Source organism: Chionomys nivalis, chromosome 2 (genome assembly GCF_950005125.1).
Source record: "Chionomys nivalis chromosome 2, mChiNiv1.1, whole genome shotgun sequence".
NCBI classification, from domain to species: Eukaryota; Metazoa; Chordata; class Mammalia; order Rodentia; family Cricetidae; genus Chionomys; species Chionomys nivalis.
Genome location: NC_080087.1, coordinates 14,576,380 through 14,595,137, shown reverse-complemented (window position 1 = coordinate 14,595,137; position 18,758 = coordinate 14,576,380). Strand labels below are relative to the sequence as shown.

The 18,758-nt window shown below is 41.0% G+C and overlaps 1 protein-coding gene across 1 annotated transcript in view; it reads right to left on the bottom strand.

The window, feature by feature from the left end:
* The window catches only part of Nox3 (NADPH oxidase 3), a 61,712-nt gene extending 49,967 nt beyond the window's left edge, over window positions 1-11,745 (bottom strand). Inside the window, exons 1-5 of the mRNA XM_057762617.1 lie at window positions 11,683-11,745; window positions 10,989-11,084; window positions 10,770-10,880; window positions 9,452-9,536; window positions 342-487 (exon numbers count right to left, since the gene is read on the bottom strand). Of these exons, the coding sequence (XP_057618600.1) occupies window positions 342-487; window positions 9,452-9,536; window positions 10,770-10,880; window positions 10,989-11,084; window positions 11,683-11,730 (486 nt within the window). The 5' untranslated portion in view covers window positions 11,731-11,745. The remainder of the gene's footprint in view (window positions 1-341; window positions 488-9,451; window positions 9,537-10,769; window positions 10,881-10,988; window positions 11,085-11,682) is intronic.
* Between the last annotated feature and the right edge of the window lie 7,013 nt (window positions 11,746-18,758).

Sequence of the window (18,758 nt, the reverse complement as noted above, 5' to 3'; positions counted from 1 at the left end):
GCTTTATGAATCTAACATCAGTGAAGGAAATCTAATCAGAAGCCACTTTCAAAATTCATAATATTAGGGCTTTATCAGGTTTCTGCATTCCTAAGATATCACGTATGTACTTTCACTGTAATTTAATTAAGCAGAGTGTGTTTTCTCCTTGCCCATATCATTCCAGTCATGCTAATGGTTGGACAACTAGCTTTTAAAAAAGAAAGGTGAAATTGACATTAGCATTTGGCAAAAACCTCTTTTATCCAGCTCTTTTATGTAAAGCTTTTGAAATCTATTGTTCTCGGTATGGGGATGGGAGGAGAAGGATTCTGCAGAAGCAAGACCATGCAAGAGCTCACCGTATTCAAGGTGCGGACAGGATTGAGGTAGCTCTCATTTGGAGCATTGCCAAGTTTGGAAAGTGCGGCCAGCAGTCCCTCAGCATCCTTGGCCTGACTTCGGTGGTAGCGCTCCATGTTGAACAAGTGTGCCACAATGTGGATCGCTGAGGATGAAGAGACATCAAGCACAGGCTGTATCAAACTCGCCCCTTCTAGCTCTTTCAAAATGCCATGCTGCTACCTTAAGTTTTTCTGTTCTGGTTTTGGCAACCGACAAGAATAAGTGATTTATCTGCGCATCTTTCCCAGTGTCTTGAGTGGAGTGGGACATATGGTGAATGGTTTGTCACATGCATTTTAATTATATTAAAAAATAAAGCCATCTCAATTTACTATGATTTAATTTTAAATATATGATCATTTTGGAAGTGATGTAAGTCCTGATATCTGAACATGGTTATTGTGCTGGCTACTTTTATGTCAGCCACGTAAACCACAGTCATCTGAGAGGTGGAATCTCAAGTGAGAAAATGCCTCCATGAGACTGGGCTGTGAGCCAGTCTGTAGAACATTTTCTTAATTATTGATTGATGTGAGTGGAGCTACCTCTGGGTTGGTGGTCCTGGAATCCGTAGGAAACCAGGCTGAGCAAGTCATGGGGAGCAAGTCAGTAAGCAGCACCCCTCCATGGTCTCTGCATCAGCTCCTGCCTCAAGATTCCTACCCTGTTTGAGTTCCTGCCCTGACTTCTTTCAGTGGTTGAGACGAATAAATCCTTTTCTCCCCAACTTGCTTTTTTGTCCTTGGTGTTTCATCATAGCACAACAGTAGTCCTAGCAAGGCAGCTATGTAGACAAGATAATTCATAAGGAAAGATGATATAGTGATAGGGATGGAAACACAAAGCTTCCTGAAGAAATAAGAAAGAATTATTCCAGGATATGATGCATCATTCACTGCAATATATGTTTATTTGACATATAGGATAATGCCAGGGAGAGAGTGTCTTTACATTTTTTCAGACATATTTTCTGTTCTTCTCACATATTATAACATGTATGTGTGTATAGGTATATACATATATATGTGTATATATATATATATATGCTTAAACACATACACATACACACACACACACAGATGATTCTTACACAATTGAAATGAGCCACATCCAGTATTTGTGGAACCAAACATATTCTCTCTGTACTGTTAAGTGAAGTGTGCTATTTAATTCTGAGAGTTGATGTTTAAGTGCTAGGCAAAGAGGATAAATTCAAGGATGCAGTATGATTTGATCTGAGGATTCTGCATCTATGCTGCTTTCTCCTAGCTCGGGAACTCTGTCAGGAAGTCAGCCTTCACCTTATCTCCATGGAGACCAAAGTGGGTGGCCAGTTGACACACACCATTGTGGTCAGACTCCAGTGTGAATGCAGGATTCATTATTCAGGACATAGTTATTTTCCCACTTCCATAGCATCTTCTGCATCCTCAACGGGAAGTAGCCATGCCAGCTACTGTTGTAGTCTGTACACATTGTGGGTGTGTTACATTATTCTCCATGGTTGACCGCTGTGATTGGAGGTGGGGCAGAATGAAGGGGAAAAAAAAACCCAAGCAGCTTCTGGTCTGTCCCTAACACCTGTATAAAAGCTGGGCACAGCAGTTCAGGTTTATGACCTCAGTACTGGGTGGGGCAGAGATTGGGAGAGAGGTTGAAACCTGGAATTGCTGGATAGCCAGTCTATCCAAGAAATATGGTGAGCTCCCACCTCATGGAGAGATCCTGTCTCAAAAAATATGGTCGAAAACGAGAGAGGAAGACACCTAATGCCAACTTCTGGTCCCCATATATACATGTGCACAGGTATGAATGCATGCACACAAGACACATGTATGCAGGTCTGAATGTACATACATAAGACACATGTGCACGGATCTGAACATACACACACAAGACACATGTGCACAGGTATGAATACACACACAAGACACATACATGTGGGTCTGAGTGCACAAACACAAGACACATATGTGCAGGTCTGAATGTATACAAAGACACATGTGCACAGGTATGAATACACACACAAGACACTTATGTGCAAGTATGATTGCACACACACAAGACATGTATGTTGGTACGAATGCACACTCTAGACTTCTCTGAATATCGCTGCTCTTTTGGTGCCCATGTCATAGCTGCGCTGTTATTAAGAAATTCCATCTTCTATTTAGCAGAATTTTCTTTTCTGTAAACTGAGCTCCTTCTGTCAAATTCAGCTCCTCTTCTGAATGACAAAGCTCTGCTTGTGCTTTAAGACTCAGTTCAAAAGCTGTTTCGTACACACATTCCTCAAGTGCACACACATGCACACACGTGCACACACCCACACCATGTTTTGATTACAGCTTCTCAGAAAGTACTGTTCTGAACATTTGTCTATGCTCATGTGTCTCCAAAGGACTTTGGCTCATCAAGGCTTGTCCCTGTTTGAAACCTCAGCTTAACATCAGTAAATATTTCATGATTATTTGCTAAATGACATTGAGATTACAGAAAGACAGGGATTAAAAAGGAAGGGTCAAGAAAGCAATTGATTGTTTTCTGATTGGAGATTTGTATCTACTGATGTATATTTCTGGCATATTTTTCTTTAAGCTTTAAGCTGAAAGTTAAGTCAGGCAACTTCTGAAGCTCCCCCAAAGAAAGTGATAGTGTCTCTACAGCTTTGATTTTTATTGCCTTCTTACGAGTTCAGTGAAGTTTTCATCCAATAAATAATGTTTTGTCTCCTTAGGAACTGTGATGTTTGTATGTAGTTTGTCCCTGCTAAGGGTCACGTGGAGACACTGGCATGGCAATGCTGAGGAGTGATGAGACCGTTAAGAGGTGGTTCCAAAGAGAGGCCATTGCTACCCTTTCCTGTGTTCTGGCTTCAGGTGTCACAGTGATCTCTCCCTCTCTGTGTGGCCTAGACACAGTGCTTTCTGCCATGATGCAGCACAACCCCGGGGCGGCTTGAAAGAACTCGCACCACGTTGTTCAGTATTTCCACTTCATAAACAAATCTGTTTTGTTTTTTTATAAAATACCCAGCATCAGATATTTCCACAGAGGAATGAAAATGATCAATACTCCCACTCCATCACCGTATGTGGCCACGTCTGTAAAGGGGGTCCCTTGCTCAGCCCAGGAATCCAAGAAGAAAGAGGCTCCTGGGCATCAACCTTCTACACTATGGCATAGGTAAAATGGGAACCGCTTGCTAAATTCAACACAGACATCACCCATAATTTCTAAATTTCTGATAACTGACCTAATTTTAAAAATCAGGCTATACCTCTCATAGCTAGTATAGACAGAATACTTACTGCAGACCAGACACTGTCACCTAACTTGATCTGCAGGCAGTAAGCCTCATTTTACAGACAAATATTCAAAAGGACATTGGCAAAGATTGGATGAAAACCAGCTTATGTGACCTCGAGGTCAGTCTTTGCACACCCGGGCCGTACTGTTTATTTTGACTAACTTTGCTATTTATTCTAAATAGCTCCTGCTGTGAACTTAGATCACACTGGGATTGTCTTCCTGGGGTCCTTTGGTGTGGCAGCACCCTGTCTCTAAAGCTGAGGCTCTGCCCTGGTGTCTGAGGTCATCACCGCAGTCATCCTGTTTGTTTCCATTTACCCCTCCCCCCACTCACTTCTTTCTCGTTGCTTTCTTTCATTCTCCCTCCAGGGAGGCAGGTACTGGAGCATTCCCACTTCCCGGGAGTGGAAACTGATTTTCATATCATATTAAGGGACTTGTTTACCGATGGACCATCTATCGCCAGCTGTCAGGAAGAAATGTTTTTTTTTTTTTTTTTTTTTCTGACACTCCTCTCCCTTGTAATGAGCTGATGATCACAATCTGCTTCTGATTAGTTGATTTCCACAAGAGAATCTAATAGTATTAAACTAAAGTATGTGGGATGGTTGACTTAGGACATGGAGCTACTGATTCTCTTCTGTTGCCATGCCTCTTTGCCATGTTTCTTCGCTTCTGCTTTCTCCACCTTGGTTTGGTTTAACAAAGTAGATTAAATACATACTATTTTAGTTAACTCAGGGACCCTCAGGATAAAAAAACCCCGAGCCCAATTTGATCGTGTAAATGCTTTATTTTCCTCTTAGAGTTGACCTAAGTTGAAAACTAGAAATAGATCTGTGAGCTGTTAAACTCAGGATTTCTGAGACCTGGAGGTCACAGGATAGGTATTGCTCTTTTTCCTTTCAGACATTGAATTTTCTCCCTTTTTCTAAAAAAATACAACTTATTCTTTTTAATATTAACAATCAAAACATTGTGATGTGGCAGTTTTTCTGTAGTGGGTATAAGATGCTGATGCATTAGTTTCTAGCCTCACCATTGTTGAGATACTTTCGATCATATTAGATTGGGTGTTAGTGTCTAGCAGAAATAACACCAAAGTGGATGCTTTTTAGTTACCTGGTTTATTTCTGCCTCTATTTTCTTATCTGTCAAATGGGTAGATTGGGCAAAAACATGCCCATGCCACCCCGACACAACATCTTAAATCCCTCCCATAACGTGATGCCACGTGGTGCTTTCTCTGAAGCTCATTGAAAATGCTTATCATTCAAAGAGAATCTATAGATGTGAAATTCATGTTAATTTGTTTCTAGAACTCCACAGTGAGTGGTTTAAATGGGAGAGCTTCCCTCTTGCACTGAATCCAATGCCCCAACTGAAAATGAGTTCCTTGTGTGCCCTTGCCGACTTTCCACGGTATACTTCACTGTGCCTGGCAAGAGCTCAAGATACCTCTTTCCGTAACCCACCCCGACTTACCGGGTTGCCAGCCGGTCTTCCTACAATTTTATTTTCTCACCCAAATACTTTTCAAGAGACCAGCTATCTTGGCAATGCTGTGCATGCGCATTTAATTGGTCTGTGAACCTCTGAATTCAAATAAAGAAGTTTTATTGAAGAGCAGACAAAAAAAAAATCATAAAGGCTACAATTAGAGCTAGTCGCCCCAAGAAAGTGCCATTTATGTCTTTCTTTTCCTTTTTGGTTTCCCCCCTGGAGATCAAAGGGGGAATAATTGGGGGGATCTTGGAAAGGGGTCAATTCTAGTACCCTTCTGCCTGCCTGTCAGATACGGCAGAGGGGCTGGAGTTAGGCATGCCTTAATTAAGGTAGCATGGAAGCGAGGACCTAGGAGAGGATCTCCCCCGTGCTTCTGAAGTCAGAATCTGGCTGCCTTTCCAATGCGGGACCTGGTAGAGAACCGATGCGTTCCAGCACGCTGTGAGCCATGTGTTTGTAAGTCACATTAAAACCTACGAGGCAGGACTCCGAGTAGAGTCTTGTTGACTCTCTGCTTACCTCCAGTGGAAGTGGTGAACTGGTTGGTAGCAATTTGTTAGAGGTCAGATCTGGAGGAGTTTGTGCCTTTGGGGCGGTCTCTACCTTGGGAGCTCCAAATCATTATTTTCTCAGTACCTTTATTCGGTAGCCTCTCATCTCAACCTGCCCCTGCTCTGTTTATTGATGTTTGCGAACTAATTTTAGCAACTCATCAGGAGTTGCACTCAGGGTAATTTTACACCCCTGAAACCTGGCAGACACAAGCTGCAGAATTTGCAGAAAGAGCTGTGTGGGTCACAATTTACAACTTCCGTTGATGGAAACCCAGGCTCCAAGTACTGCTTTTCAATTGGAGGGGTCCTCAGGGTCTGCCATGGACCAGGGAATCCAGAAGGATCCACGTTAATAAGAACGTAAAGGCTGTGAAACTACGATTTTTATACCAGTGGGCTTCCAGGTCCCTGAACACGATTTATTCGCGGTCGGAGGGGGGTTGTGCTGATCGTAGGCAGGCAAGCAGGAAGGCAGGAAGAAATGGCTCCTGTCACTGCCTTTTCCGTGATGCCCTTGATTAGAGATAGCATTGTTTTACCTCTTCCCTCCCCTCCCGAGCCAACATCCACCAGTCTCTAATTACATCCTTTAGTGATCCCACCAATTAGAGTCTGTGGTTCAACTTCTAGGGGAACGGATGAGAAATTAGAGGTTGGCATGCAAACTTCTCCGCGGATGCATTTCTTCCAAGGTTACACACCTCTATTAAGCCAGTTGGCCGTTTGAGAAGCAGCATAATGGGCGAGGCTAATAAAATAAGCTCAGGGACACTGCAGCTGCTCCCCCGTGAATATGCCAGAAGGACGAATGAGGAAAGCAAGGTGTAGCTATGAAATTGGGGCTTTGCTTTTTTCCCCCTCCAAAAGCACAGTTGCTAGGCACATTTCTTAGCTAATGTGAAATGCAGTAATTGCTTTGTCAAGGATTGGACGAGGGAGAGCATTTCCTTTCCACCACCCTGCCTGCCTTTGTTGGGCTGGAAACCACAGCAGTGGGGCTGGTTGCCATGGAAGACCGGATGAGGGTACTTTGCTGGGAGATACAGCTCTGACCCTGGCAGGGTGAGCCCCAGGAGATGTCCAGGAGCAGAGCCGAGCAGCAGGAGTTCGAGAGGAGGGGGCTGGAAAGAATACTAATGCCCTTCGGAGATTTTTGAGGGGAAGAGGGAGAAAGAACATCCTGCTTTTTCTCCTTGCAGTAGAATGTGAATTTATGATCTTGAATGATTAGCATGGTTTTGAATCCATTCATTCTCCAACCCTGCTCCATCCACCCAGAGCTCGGGCATTTGTGTCCTGTACCCTTTCCTATTAATCTCTCCAGCCTCTCTCCAATGTGAGTAGATGCCACCCGTCCAGCTTTGATCAAATCTGTTGCAGTCTTCTTATGTTAGTGACCAGGCTGCTAAGATTTGAGAGATACCCCAGGCATCCGGGGCTCTCAGAGATAGGACTGTCACTCTTGTTTAGGGAGTGTGGCATGTAGAGGAAGCAGGGATCTAGGACAAGTGGTCAGACAGATGGTCCTTGATATGGTAGTGCCTTACTCAAGGAGGACCATGAAGGAGAGGGGATTTTGGCAGAGGGAACATCTAAGCCAAGGCATCCAGGACTCTGAAGACAACCCAAGGGGAAAAGGCAATGAGGGTGTGGCAAGTTAGCAGAGGAGTCAATCTGCCATGCCCTGGGGTTTAGATTGACCTTATTTGCAATTACAGTAAGTGAATGAATAACCCTGTATTCTTCAGATTCCCCAAGTAGATTTAATCCATACATCTCACTGAGGCAGAGCAATTATATTGCTATTGATGCTCTTTTAATTCCATAGAATGCTGAAGAGACCCACTCTGAGCTCACATAGCCAACCACAGAGGAACAATAAAAGAATCTTGACACGTGATGCTGGGCAAATACTGCTCACCCTAAATTTCACACCATTCTGAAACAATTCGGATCACAGGGACCTAGGTCTTATCAGGGTTCTCAACTCATAGGAGACATTCAATGCATGTTACTATGCATTTATACTATCGATTTATAAGTACATACAAAGAATATAAACTCAGAGCTTTAAAGAAGAAAGCCTTTCCACAGCTCACATTTTCATGTAGCCTTTATGTCCCTTTCTGATGGATTTTGATGCTCCTCCCCTACATCTTTACAATTTGTCAGAGTCTGACTTTAAGCTATGCATAGTAATAAGATCCTTTTTGCCCCTTTACTGTGTTCAATCTCTATTCCTAATACAAAAATAAGGATTTTTTTTTTGAAACAAGGTTTGGTGCCTGTCCTGGAACTAGCTCTTATAGACCAGGCTGGCCTCGAACTCACAGAGATCCACCTGCCTCTGCCTCCCGAGTGCTGGGATTAAAGGTGCGCAGCACCGCCCAGCTAAAAATAAGGAATTTTGAAGATTTTAAAGCAAGCCAGAGATTCCTAGAATTCCTTCTGGCTTCCTGGTCTGTGCCTGGAATCTGCCCACTGCAGGGATAGGGGAAATTAATTCTAAGCTTTGATAGTTTCAGAGTGTGGCAATGACTTCCATTTCCAAGCTGATGTCTGTATACAGGCATTGCTACTCACTTCCAAGGGCTCTAAGCACACAGGTGTATTCTGCAGCATTCCTTCCTGGCCCTGAGAGGTCAGCTAGACCTGCCTTGTCTCTAACCCTCCACCTGCCAACTGTTTTCTCTAGGGCTTGACTTTGTTTACATTAAATTCCTCACAAACCACAAAGCCCTTCTGTAAAGTGGATCTTGAGTTGGTTTGATCTGGCGTTTAAGACAATCGATGGGGAGACTCGTCTCACTGCACACCCAAACTTGTGTTAATTGGCACTCGGGCACCGTCTGTCATGTCTTGTTGCTTAATTAAATTCACATTTGTTTTGAGTGTTCCTTTTACTCTGCTATTTTTTATGCATGAGAGAATAAAAACAAATGAGGAAAACATTTTATAGTTAAATTAGTTTGAGAGGAAGAGTCCTGAATCATAACTCTTTATGGTTCTGGTGGCCTTTACTTCAACGTCTTTGTTTCCCAGCAAAACCACAAGTCAGCCTCCCCTCTCATCCTTTTCTTCCTCCTGGGTGTCTAACTTTGAACACAGACACTAATTTCTACTTAAATGACAGTGTGTCAGGGAGAGTAGCAGCTCCTATGACTACACAATGTATATTTTTTCATGTGTCCTTTATGTTCACTAACTCAATACTCGTCAGAATCCAGTTCACATGACCACTCTTTTCTTTTCTCCTTGTTCTGCCTCCGATTGCAGAGCTAAGGGAAAGGTATCCTTACCACACTAAGACAAACACTATACTGTGTCTAACATTCCCTAAACGGCAGTAGCCATTTTTGATTATATGAGTGAGATTTTGGATATAAGTTGATTTTAGTTTTGGATTCTGTGAATTGTAAAATGCTCAATTAAATAGGTATCTATCGTTGTATTACAAATGAGCCACTTATTCACAAACAAAAGGAAATTTCAATAACTTTCCTTTGATAATTGAGGCATGATAATGGAAAAAACTCATTTGAGTATAGATTAGAAACTGAAAAAAATGTAAAGACAAGGTTTCATGTGGTCAGATAAAAGGTCAAAGTTTCTTTTCTCTAGAGGCTAGACTTGGAGAGATGGAAAAAAACTATGAAGTTAGATAGTAACGAACAAGACCATTAGTAAGCTCTTACCCGCATTAACAGCTATCCCGTAGGCAACAAGTTTGTGGAACTTGAGGTTTTTGTCCATTTGCCTTCCCCATGGTCCTCTGCAGCACTGAAGTATCAGAACAAAAGAACAGATGAGTGAGGGGTGGACGCAGAGCTAACATCCCCCTGAGACCTCAGAGGTCAAGACTTGGACTCCACTGACCTCTGTGTTCCTTCAGGTCAGGACACAGGATTTACAAGACAATGGCAATTGATAGAAAAACCAATTTTTTTTTACCCGTTTTTCTAGAATTTCAGCTCAATCCAAGTGTGGGAATTCTTAGATCTCTGGCTATAACTCAAAGCTCTTAAATATACATTATAGCCATGCCTCAGTCAGCTTAAAGGACACAGAAGCCATAACTGCCACCCCCATGTGTTTTTAGTGACTCAGATACTATTTCTTATTATGTAAAGAAAGCCGCTCTGCATCTATGACTAATATTCATTAAGCTGGGCTGATTCCACAGTGAAGTATTTCTTCTGATAAAGGTGCCTGGCAATCTTATTTTCCTGCATGGTGAAATAAATATGGCTACCACGCCCTGATCAGTCAGAATCACCAGATTCCATCCAGGCCCTGGAATGGTGGTTACGGTAGGAACTCGGATGCTCCCCAAGTGAAGCCTGTCTCAACATCTTATTTATCTCTCTTCAGTCAGAAATATCTGCAACTCAAACTGTCATAATCCTTTCATCTTCGCGTGAGAAACAGTGGAGTGACAGTCCAGTGCCAATAACAAACACCAAAGTCAAATTTCATGTACTGACCTTCGGTTTTAACTAATATAAGCACAAATTACTGGGCGTTTTATAGGAAATAACATGTTTTCCAATCACACTTGTAGAAACTCTTTGTGTGTGTGTGTGTGTGTGTGTGTGTGTGTATGTAGGGTTGTGAGTATGGGGTCTGCATATCGAGTGTAGGGGTGTGTGTGTGTGTGTGTGTGTTTGTGTGTGTGTAGGTATGCACACAGTCCAAAGTCAGAGAATATCAGGTTGCCTACTCTTTCAGACTTTGCTTTATTCCCTTATTGAGCCTGGAGTTAGTCAGGTTGCTGGCCAGTTAGTCTCTGGTGAGCCTCCTGCCTCTGACTTACAGCAGTGCTGGTGTTACACACACATACACACACACACACAAATACACCCTGCTTTTTACATGAACTCTGGGGATTTGAACTCATATCCTAAGGTTTGTACAGAAAGCACTTGTATCTGCTGGGCTGTCTCTCCAGCCTTCAGTTGCAGTATGTTAGGAATAAACAACAACTGAGCTTACTTAAAATATTTTCGTACTTACCACACTCGTTCCTCTCACCAGTGCAATGAAGTTCCGGCTGACAGGTAACAGAATTAGCATGCAGTTAAAATTGAGGCACGCCGCAGATGCTCGGGCCCATGCTAGGGTAGACTGTCCACAAGTTAGAGACACGGAGAGGAGGGAGAGTGAAAACATGGAAGCTCGGAAAAATAGAAGGCTTTTCTGAAACAATAACAGATTGTCATTAAAGCTACTTACACCCAGAATAACTCGCGTGTAAAAGAAAGCCTCCTCTTCAGAATACCAACAGAACGTGTCAATAAACAGATAGAAATTTACTGCCAACCATGAGAGCTAGGATAGAACAAAAGGAGACATGATCAATGTCATTGTCCACCCCTAATTCCTCCACTCAGGATCACTTGGGCTTCTTCATCTTTTCAGATGCTATGGAGAGCTTGTCAGTATTCATCAGAATTGTTCCATTTATTTCTTCCAAATTGGATTTTAGCAGTGATTACAAATAAGAAGAAGTGACTAATTTTGTTAATGTTGTTTTAAATGCATGGGGTCAACTTCAAAGTATTTCCTGATAAGCCTAGACTCTCCTTAGTCAACAGGGATTGGCCATGGTAAGAAGAGGTGGGACATCTTTAAAGAATTCTAGAAAAATGACGAATCTACAGGCTAACTAAAAGCTTCATTTGTTAGGGAGATGTACTTCTATATCATGCAAAACAAACTACTTGACTTGAATACTTAAGAATGAACTGAACAGGAAAACAGCTTAGCATGATTCTACAAGGGTAAATCAAATAGACTCAATGAATGTTTGCTAAGAAGTTTTCAGTCTCACACTTCACTTTGTATTTCCAGACTTTAATTGTTTTCGAAATGTCGCCACCCTGAGAACGAGTGACTCTTAGAGACAACTAAGGGGAGTGGTACTCACCACCACCACAACGGACACGCTCTCGTTCAAAATCCAGCACACCGTCATGATGCTTCTCGTACAACCGACACGTTATTCCCTCCCGTTCATCCGAGCCTGTGTGCTGTGTGCTTAGCAAGGGGTTCCCTTCTCGATCATTTCATCATTTTGTCTTGGGGCACCTGTTGGGAGCAGCTCTCATGGAATTTCTAATTAAGGACTTAGTGCCAAGAGCATATCATCAAGATGATGTGCTTCATAACCTGGTTAAATACAAGTCTCTGTCCTCCAGTGATTGTCCTCTTCAAAGTATTCAAAGGGGAAGAAACTCATTTCGTTAAATTGTCTTCATGCCCGTGTGCCATTCATCTTCTCCATGATTGCAGTCATGATGCTAATACGTCTGTGTGCAAATCTAAGAGATAATCTTATTTATGAAGACTGCTGGGAATAGTCAAGAATTTCCACCCAACGTTCCCCACATTACTGAGTCTTTTCTCCTCTCCAAAAGTCTCAATAGAAGGCAAAGAGAGAGAGAGAGAGAGCTGAGAAAATAGGGACTGAACCAATTTCCAGAATATTGTGCAAAAGATTCTAAAATTCCCAGATAGGAAAACTCTTGTAAACTTAATAAATATGAAGGTAGCTGGGAAATGATGGTGAACTCCTTTAATCCCAGCACTCAGGAGGCAGAGGCAGGTGAGGTGGATTTGTGAGTTTGAGGTCAGCCTGGTCTACAGAGTAAGTTCCAGGACGGCCAGGGCTACACAGAGAAACCCTGTCCCCAAAACAAAAACAAAAAGTTTGTTGATAAAAACATAAAGTACGCTTCTTTTTTTTTTTGTGTGTGTATACTTGTGGTGTGTGTGGGTGTGAGTGAGTGTGTAAGAGTATGCGTACCAGTATGTGTGTTTTACACTGATGAGGCCCCACTCCCACCAGGAGCACACACACGTTGGTGTTTCCAGTAAGGGCTGGTCATTCTCTGATTTTTTGATTTTTGTTTCTTTGAGACAGGGTTTCTCTGTAGCTTTGGAGCCTGTTCTGGAACTTGCTCTGTAGATCAGGCTGGCCTCGAACTCACAGATATCTGCCTGCCTCAGCCTACTGCGTGCTGTGTTTAGAGGCATGTGCCACCACCACCAGGCTCATTCTCTGATTTTAATGTTAGTCTTAGTTATTAAATACAGTGACTGTGATTCTAAGACAAAGCTTCTTCAAGTGACACAATTTTCTGGTTTGTTCTGGCCCAGATATTTTCATTAAATTTTTTTTTTAGATAGGGTGCTGGAGAGATGGCCTAGCAATTAAGAGCTGTTGCTGCTCTTCCAGAGGACCGAGGCTCAATTCCCAGAACCCATATGGTAGCTCACAACAGTCTATAACTCCATTTACAGGGAGTCAGATACCCTCTTCCGGCTTCTGAGGGCACCAGACACACAACTGGTACACGGACATACACTCAGGTAAAACACCCAAACAGATAAATTAAGATTAAATCAAAAAACCTTTTAAATAATTAAATATGGGAGCTTCAAATCTTTTGGAGAATTGCCTGTGTGTATTTTCATAGGGTTGATTTGTTTAGTTGTGCTGAAAGAACTTTTAACAATTAAAAACCCAATAAGAGTAATAGCTGTGGACTTCTGTTGTCTTGCATTTACCTGGGCCCTTAGTTAAGAACTTTTGAGCATTTTTTTAAATTTGTTTTATTGAGCTATACATTTTTCTCTACTCCCCTCTGTACTTCAACCCTCTCCCATGGTCCCCATGCTCCCAATTTACTCAGGAGATCTTGTCTTTTTTTTTTTTTTTTTTGCTTTCCATGTATATTAGATCCATGTAAGTCTCTCTTAGGGTCCTCATTGTTGTCTAGGTTCTCTGGGATTGTGATTCGTAGGCTGTTTTTTTTCTTTATGTTTAAAAAACACTTATGAGTGAGTTACATATGTTAATTGTTTTTCTGGGCCTGGGCTACCTCACTCAGTATGATGTTTTCTAGCTCCATTCATTTGCCTACAAATTTTAAGATGTCACTATTTTTTTTTTTTTTTTGCTATGTAGTACTCCATTGTGTAAATGTACCACATTTTTTTTTTTTGTCCATTCTTCGGTCGAGGGGCATTTAGGTTGTTTCCAGGTTCTGGCTAAGACAGACAATGCTGCTATGAACATAGTTGAGCACATGTCCTTGTGGTATGATTGAACATCCTTTGGGTATATGCCCCAAAGTGGTATTGCTGGGTCTTGAGGAAGGTTGTTTCCTAATTTTCTGAGAAATCGCCATACTGATATCTATTGCTCAATTAACTTACACATTAACTCTAAATGGATATCATACACGACTGTGGAGTGAAGGTCAAATGAAGGAAGTTGGTGAATAAATGATTGAGACTCAACTCTAGGTTTGATTTTAGCATTTTTTACTTTTAACCATCACCATATGAAATGTTAATATATGGATTTGTATATCAAAACACTACTATAGAGATGCAAACAGAATTCCTATAAATTGGACCTGTTTAAGTTGCAGGAATCCACTTATTTTATCTTATCAGTTACAAACAAATAAACTGTTATGTTGCAAGGAGGTTGCTTGTTTCGTTCCTGGCTTCTTAGCTCTGAAATATCACACAGAAACTGTATTAAGTCACAACTTGGCCCATTAACTCTAGCTTCTTATTGGCTAACTCTCACATATTAATTTAACCCATTTCTATTAATCTGTGTATGGCCATGTGACTGTGGCTTACTGGCTAAAGTTCTGGTGTCTGTTTCTGGTGGGACTACATGACTTCTCTCTGACTCCACGTTCTTCCTTCCAGCATTCAGTTTTTGTTTTTCCCACCTAGCTCTGTTCCCCTATAGCTCTGCTATAGGCCCCAAACAGTTCCTTTATTAACCAATAATATTCACAGCATACAGAGAGGAATCCCACATCACTGTTACATGTTATTAGGTATATTGCTTCTTCAATAGGCTAGTGAGTAACTGAAAACTGAGCAAATACTTCTGCTGTGCTATTCATTATCATTTTATTTTATAAACTTTGTGATGCCTTGATATACTGAGGCATGCTGTAATTTTAATGAGTCCCCTATACTCTTTGGAAATTTGATTTTCAGTGACCCGGAGTTGAAAGGCGAGGCAAACACGACAGTAAGGACCACGTCAGTAATCAAGAACTGAATAAATGCTGCAAGCCAGTGTCATGTGCCTGACAGGACAAATCCAGTCCCATTTCATGCTTTCACTCTCTCGACTTTGCTACTATGGACTGATGAGGCAAGATCCTCGCCTCTAAAATTGTGAGGGAATCGATTTCTGCGGCATGAACAGAGATCTTACAGGCTTTCGTGAGGGGAGAGACATCTCAGGATAGGGTAGTAAGCTAATTTCTAACAGGTAGAGCTAACAGCTTTGTTAACAGCTCGCCCGTTAGTACTTCTTCATGCATAAACCCAGCCATCTCTGCCATTAATCTTTCTATTAATCTATGCCAAAACAACTTCTCTGTACTAAGTCAGTCCAGGGCCAGGTATCCAGCCAGAACTATCCATGGCCCAGTGATGGAGGTGGGTCTTGTATCTGTCTGTTGCTTTCATTGGTTAATTAGTAAAGAAACTGCTTGGCCCTTTGATAGGACAGAAAATTAGGTAGGCAGAGAAAACAGAACAGAATACCAGGAAAGATCTTAACCTGCGTCTGTCTGGAGTGGGAGAATCATGGCGACTGACTGACTCGGCTTTCTCTCTCCCAGCATTCTGTTCTGTCTACTCCGCCTACCTAATTTTCTGTCCTATCAAAGACCAAGCAGTTTCTTTATTAATTAACCAATGAAAGCAACAGATTATAAAGAAATCACTCCCACATCAGGTCCTGATGAAGCTCTCTAAACCATCAGCTCTTAGGCTGGCTTGGCTGCTCATGGGGCCTTGCTTGTGTGAAATCTGCCACAAAGGCCCTAGTCTACATTTTATTGCTTCTCCTTTTGCCTTCTGAGCATGCTCTTTGTCACTTGTTTCTCCAAGTGATCCCAAGTGACAAGGTGTACCTCCTTGTATTGGGGGATGGTACACAAAAATCTATCTCTTTCTCTCTCTTTTTTGGATGTGACAATAAAAAATTATCAACTTTACTTCTTAGAAAGAGACATAATTGTAAAAGAGCTTTTCTGTGTAGAGATACATAGAGGCACTGGTGTTTGGGGGCAACATTGGCTTGAGATTCGCATGTAAGTTAGGATCTTCAGTTTCTTCTTCAATGATGAACAATATAAAGATGTAACATCTTGGGCATGAAGAGATGGCTCAGTGGTTAAGGGCATTTGCTGTTCTTGTAAAGGACCCAGGTTCAGGTCCCAGCATCTACACAGCGATTCATAGCCACCTGCAACTCCAGTTTCAGGATATCTGAAATATCTTCTGGTCTCTTTCGGTTCCTGCTTGGACATGGTGCATAAAATGTCACACAGAAAAACACACATACAAACAGCAACACCATCAGCAACAACAATTAAAAACTTAAAAATCTATATAATCTTCATATTCGTTTTAAGTCAATAATCTTCTATGATTAAATGATTTGTTATTTTTGAAATATTTAGGATTTTCATATTTTAGAGACCTTATTCAGTTAGATTCTGAATGCTAATTCAGAAGGAACACATACAGAATTTTATATTATCTTCAGTTCATATTCAGTGAGTACAAGAGTTGGAGCTTTTCACCTTCCCATGCTCTTTATACAATGTTACAATTAAGATACATAATAGCACGGATGGTAGGAACACAGTTACCTTTGAAAATTTTATATATGTGTGTGTGTATGTATGTATGTATATATATATATATGTATGTATGTATGTATGTATATATGTATATATATGTGTGTGTGTGTCATTTGTTATATATGCTTTGGATCTCAAATGTTCCTTAAAGGCCACAAATGAAAAGTTTGTGTGCCTGTGGCACTACTAGGGGCTGAGATAATCTTTAGGAGCTGGGTCTTAGAAGTTCAGTCACTGAAGGGATCCCTTGAAATGGGCATGGTGACCCTAGCCACTTGCATTTGTCCTAAAGGCTGCTATGAGGCAGACTGACCACTTCTGTCGTGTGCTCCCCCCATGATCATCTGTCTTGGCTCAGGCTTGAGGCACAAATGACCACTGACTGAATTAGCTGAAACTGTGACCGCAGACAAATATTCCCTTATATGGAAAGGACACTGTCTTAAAATACAGCTATTATCCCTGAAGGCATAGAAAAATGGTTAGTGTTCATATTATGAAGGCGTTAATTCATGGTTTAACTTAAGGATTATCTTCACAATCATTTTTTTGTTAGAATTTATGATGATTTTTAGTTCACTTATTTCAAACACTGAACTATATTCTATTTATATTTAATACTAAATTATATTCAAATTCATTCAGAACTCAACAATTTTATGGAATTGATGGAAACACATTTTCCATTTTTTTTTCATATTTAAGAACAAGCTGATTACACCAATGACTTAGTATTAAACCTTATATAATATCAGACATCATTCCTTACATCACACTTCAAGTCCAAGTTGGTGTGATATGTGAAGACTTCCACAGAAACAGTTTTTATGATGGGCACTCAGGGGTAAATCCATTGTTCCCCAGCAGGTTTGAAAACATGAGGATGCATAGGCACCCCTGAATGTGCCTTTAGATATTACTTCAGAGAAGACATCTGCACAATTCAGATTTTCAAGACTGACTCATTTTCAAAGAAATTGGAAGAAAATTAAGAGGAAGCAGCTTGCACAGAATCTAGAGATACAGTGTATGCTCAGAACTGGATCTACTTAAAGAACTGTTTCCATTGCCAATAGTTAGTACAGTCTTGTTTCTCAGAAGTGTCTCAAAGCAGAGAAGGCAGACTCCGATTTCGATTAGTTAGTTCTAAGGTCTTCCCTCATGCTGACTGGCCCTTCTAGTCCACCACAAAAGATGACTTGGAGTGTTGGAGTATAGCTCTTTTGAAAAACGCACCAATAACAGCTCTTCCTTGATGTATACGGATGTTGAGCAAGCTGGCCTCGAACTTCTAGTCATCCCGTCTCCAACTCCTATGAGCTGAGATGATGAGTATGTGATATTCATTATGCACACTTTATGCTGTGCTAGGCTTTGAACCAGGGCCTTGTGCATGCTAGGCAAGTGTTCTGTTGCCTGAGCTGTATCTTCAGTCCCAAGAATTCTTTAAAAATTGAAAAAGCAGGTAAAGGAACATTATTTACAAAGGTAGATCAACTGCTTTTATATCTGAACACAAACTCTTTGTTATCCGTGCTCTGCTCTCAGGATTAATCTAATCCATTGTATTTTAGTTCTTTTCAGTCATTTAGCTGGTCAGTTAACACAGCAAAGAAACGCTTTGATCCTCAAGGGCAGGATTGATCACCTAATAGTTTGCTACTGCTTGCTAAAATCCAGGTTCCCTACAGATACAGCCTAAAAATACCATTGCCAGATTATCTTCTAAGAGTTAAACGTCTTCTAGCCGTTTTTCTAAATGCTCATGTCAACATCTAAATATTGAGGTGGAAAGAGATGGGAAGCTAAAACAAACAAAAGCAAACACATCCACTCCCCAGTCCTTACACAATTATTTCAAGGAGAATTTATTGTGATAATTATGTGATTCTTTTGCATAAATCATGTTTTGGATAAATTCTACTTTTAAAGGAAAAGTAGAATAGAAGGAAACATTTAAAAAAGGAAATGTATTAACATAAAACTGTTTTTAAAATGAAAGGTAGGGAGGAGGCAGAAATGTTTTCAACAAAATAAAAAAATAAAATAAAATGAAAGGTAATTGACTCACAATAACCCAACTTTGGCTGAATTGAGCATATTGCATTTTAACTTTAGTAAACAAAAAATTCTCTTGTTATAATTTTTAAGTGGCATATATCACCAGTTTAGTTCATGATTCCAAGTTCAAGGTTTCTTCCCTCACCTGTGTCAGAATTTTTTCCTTCCTCTCACGGTCACAATTTCCAATGGGAAGGTGCACACATAAACAGTGTCGGTGTGTGGTTTGGTTTTCTTGCAATATAGA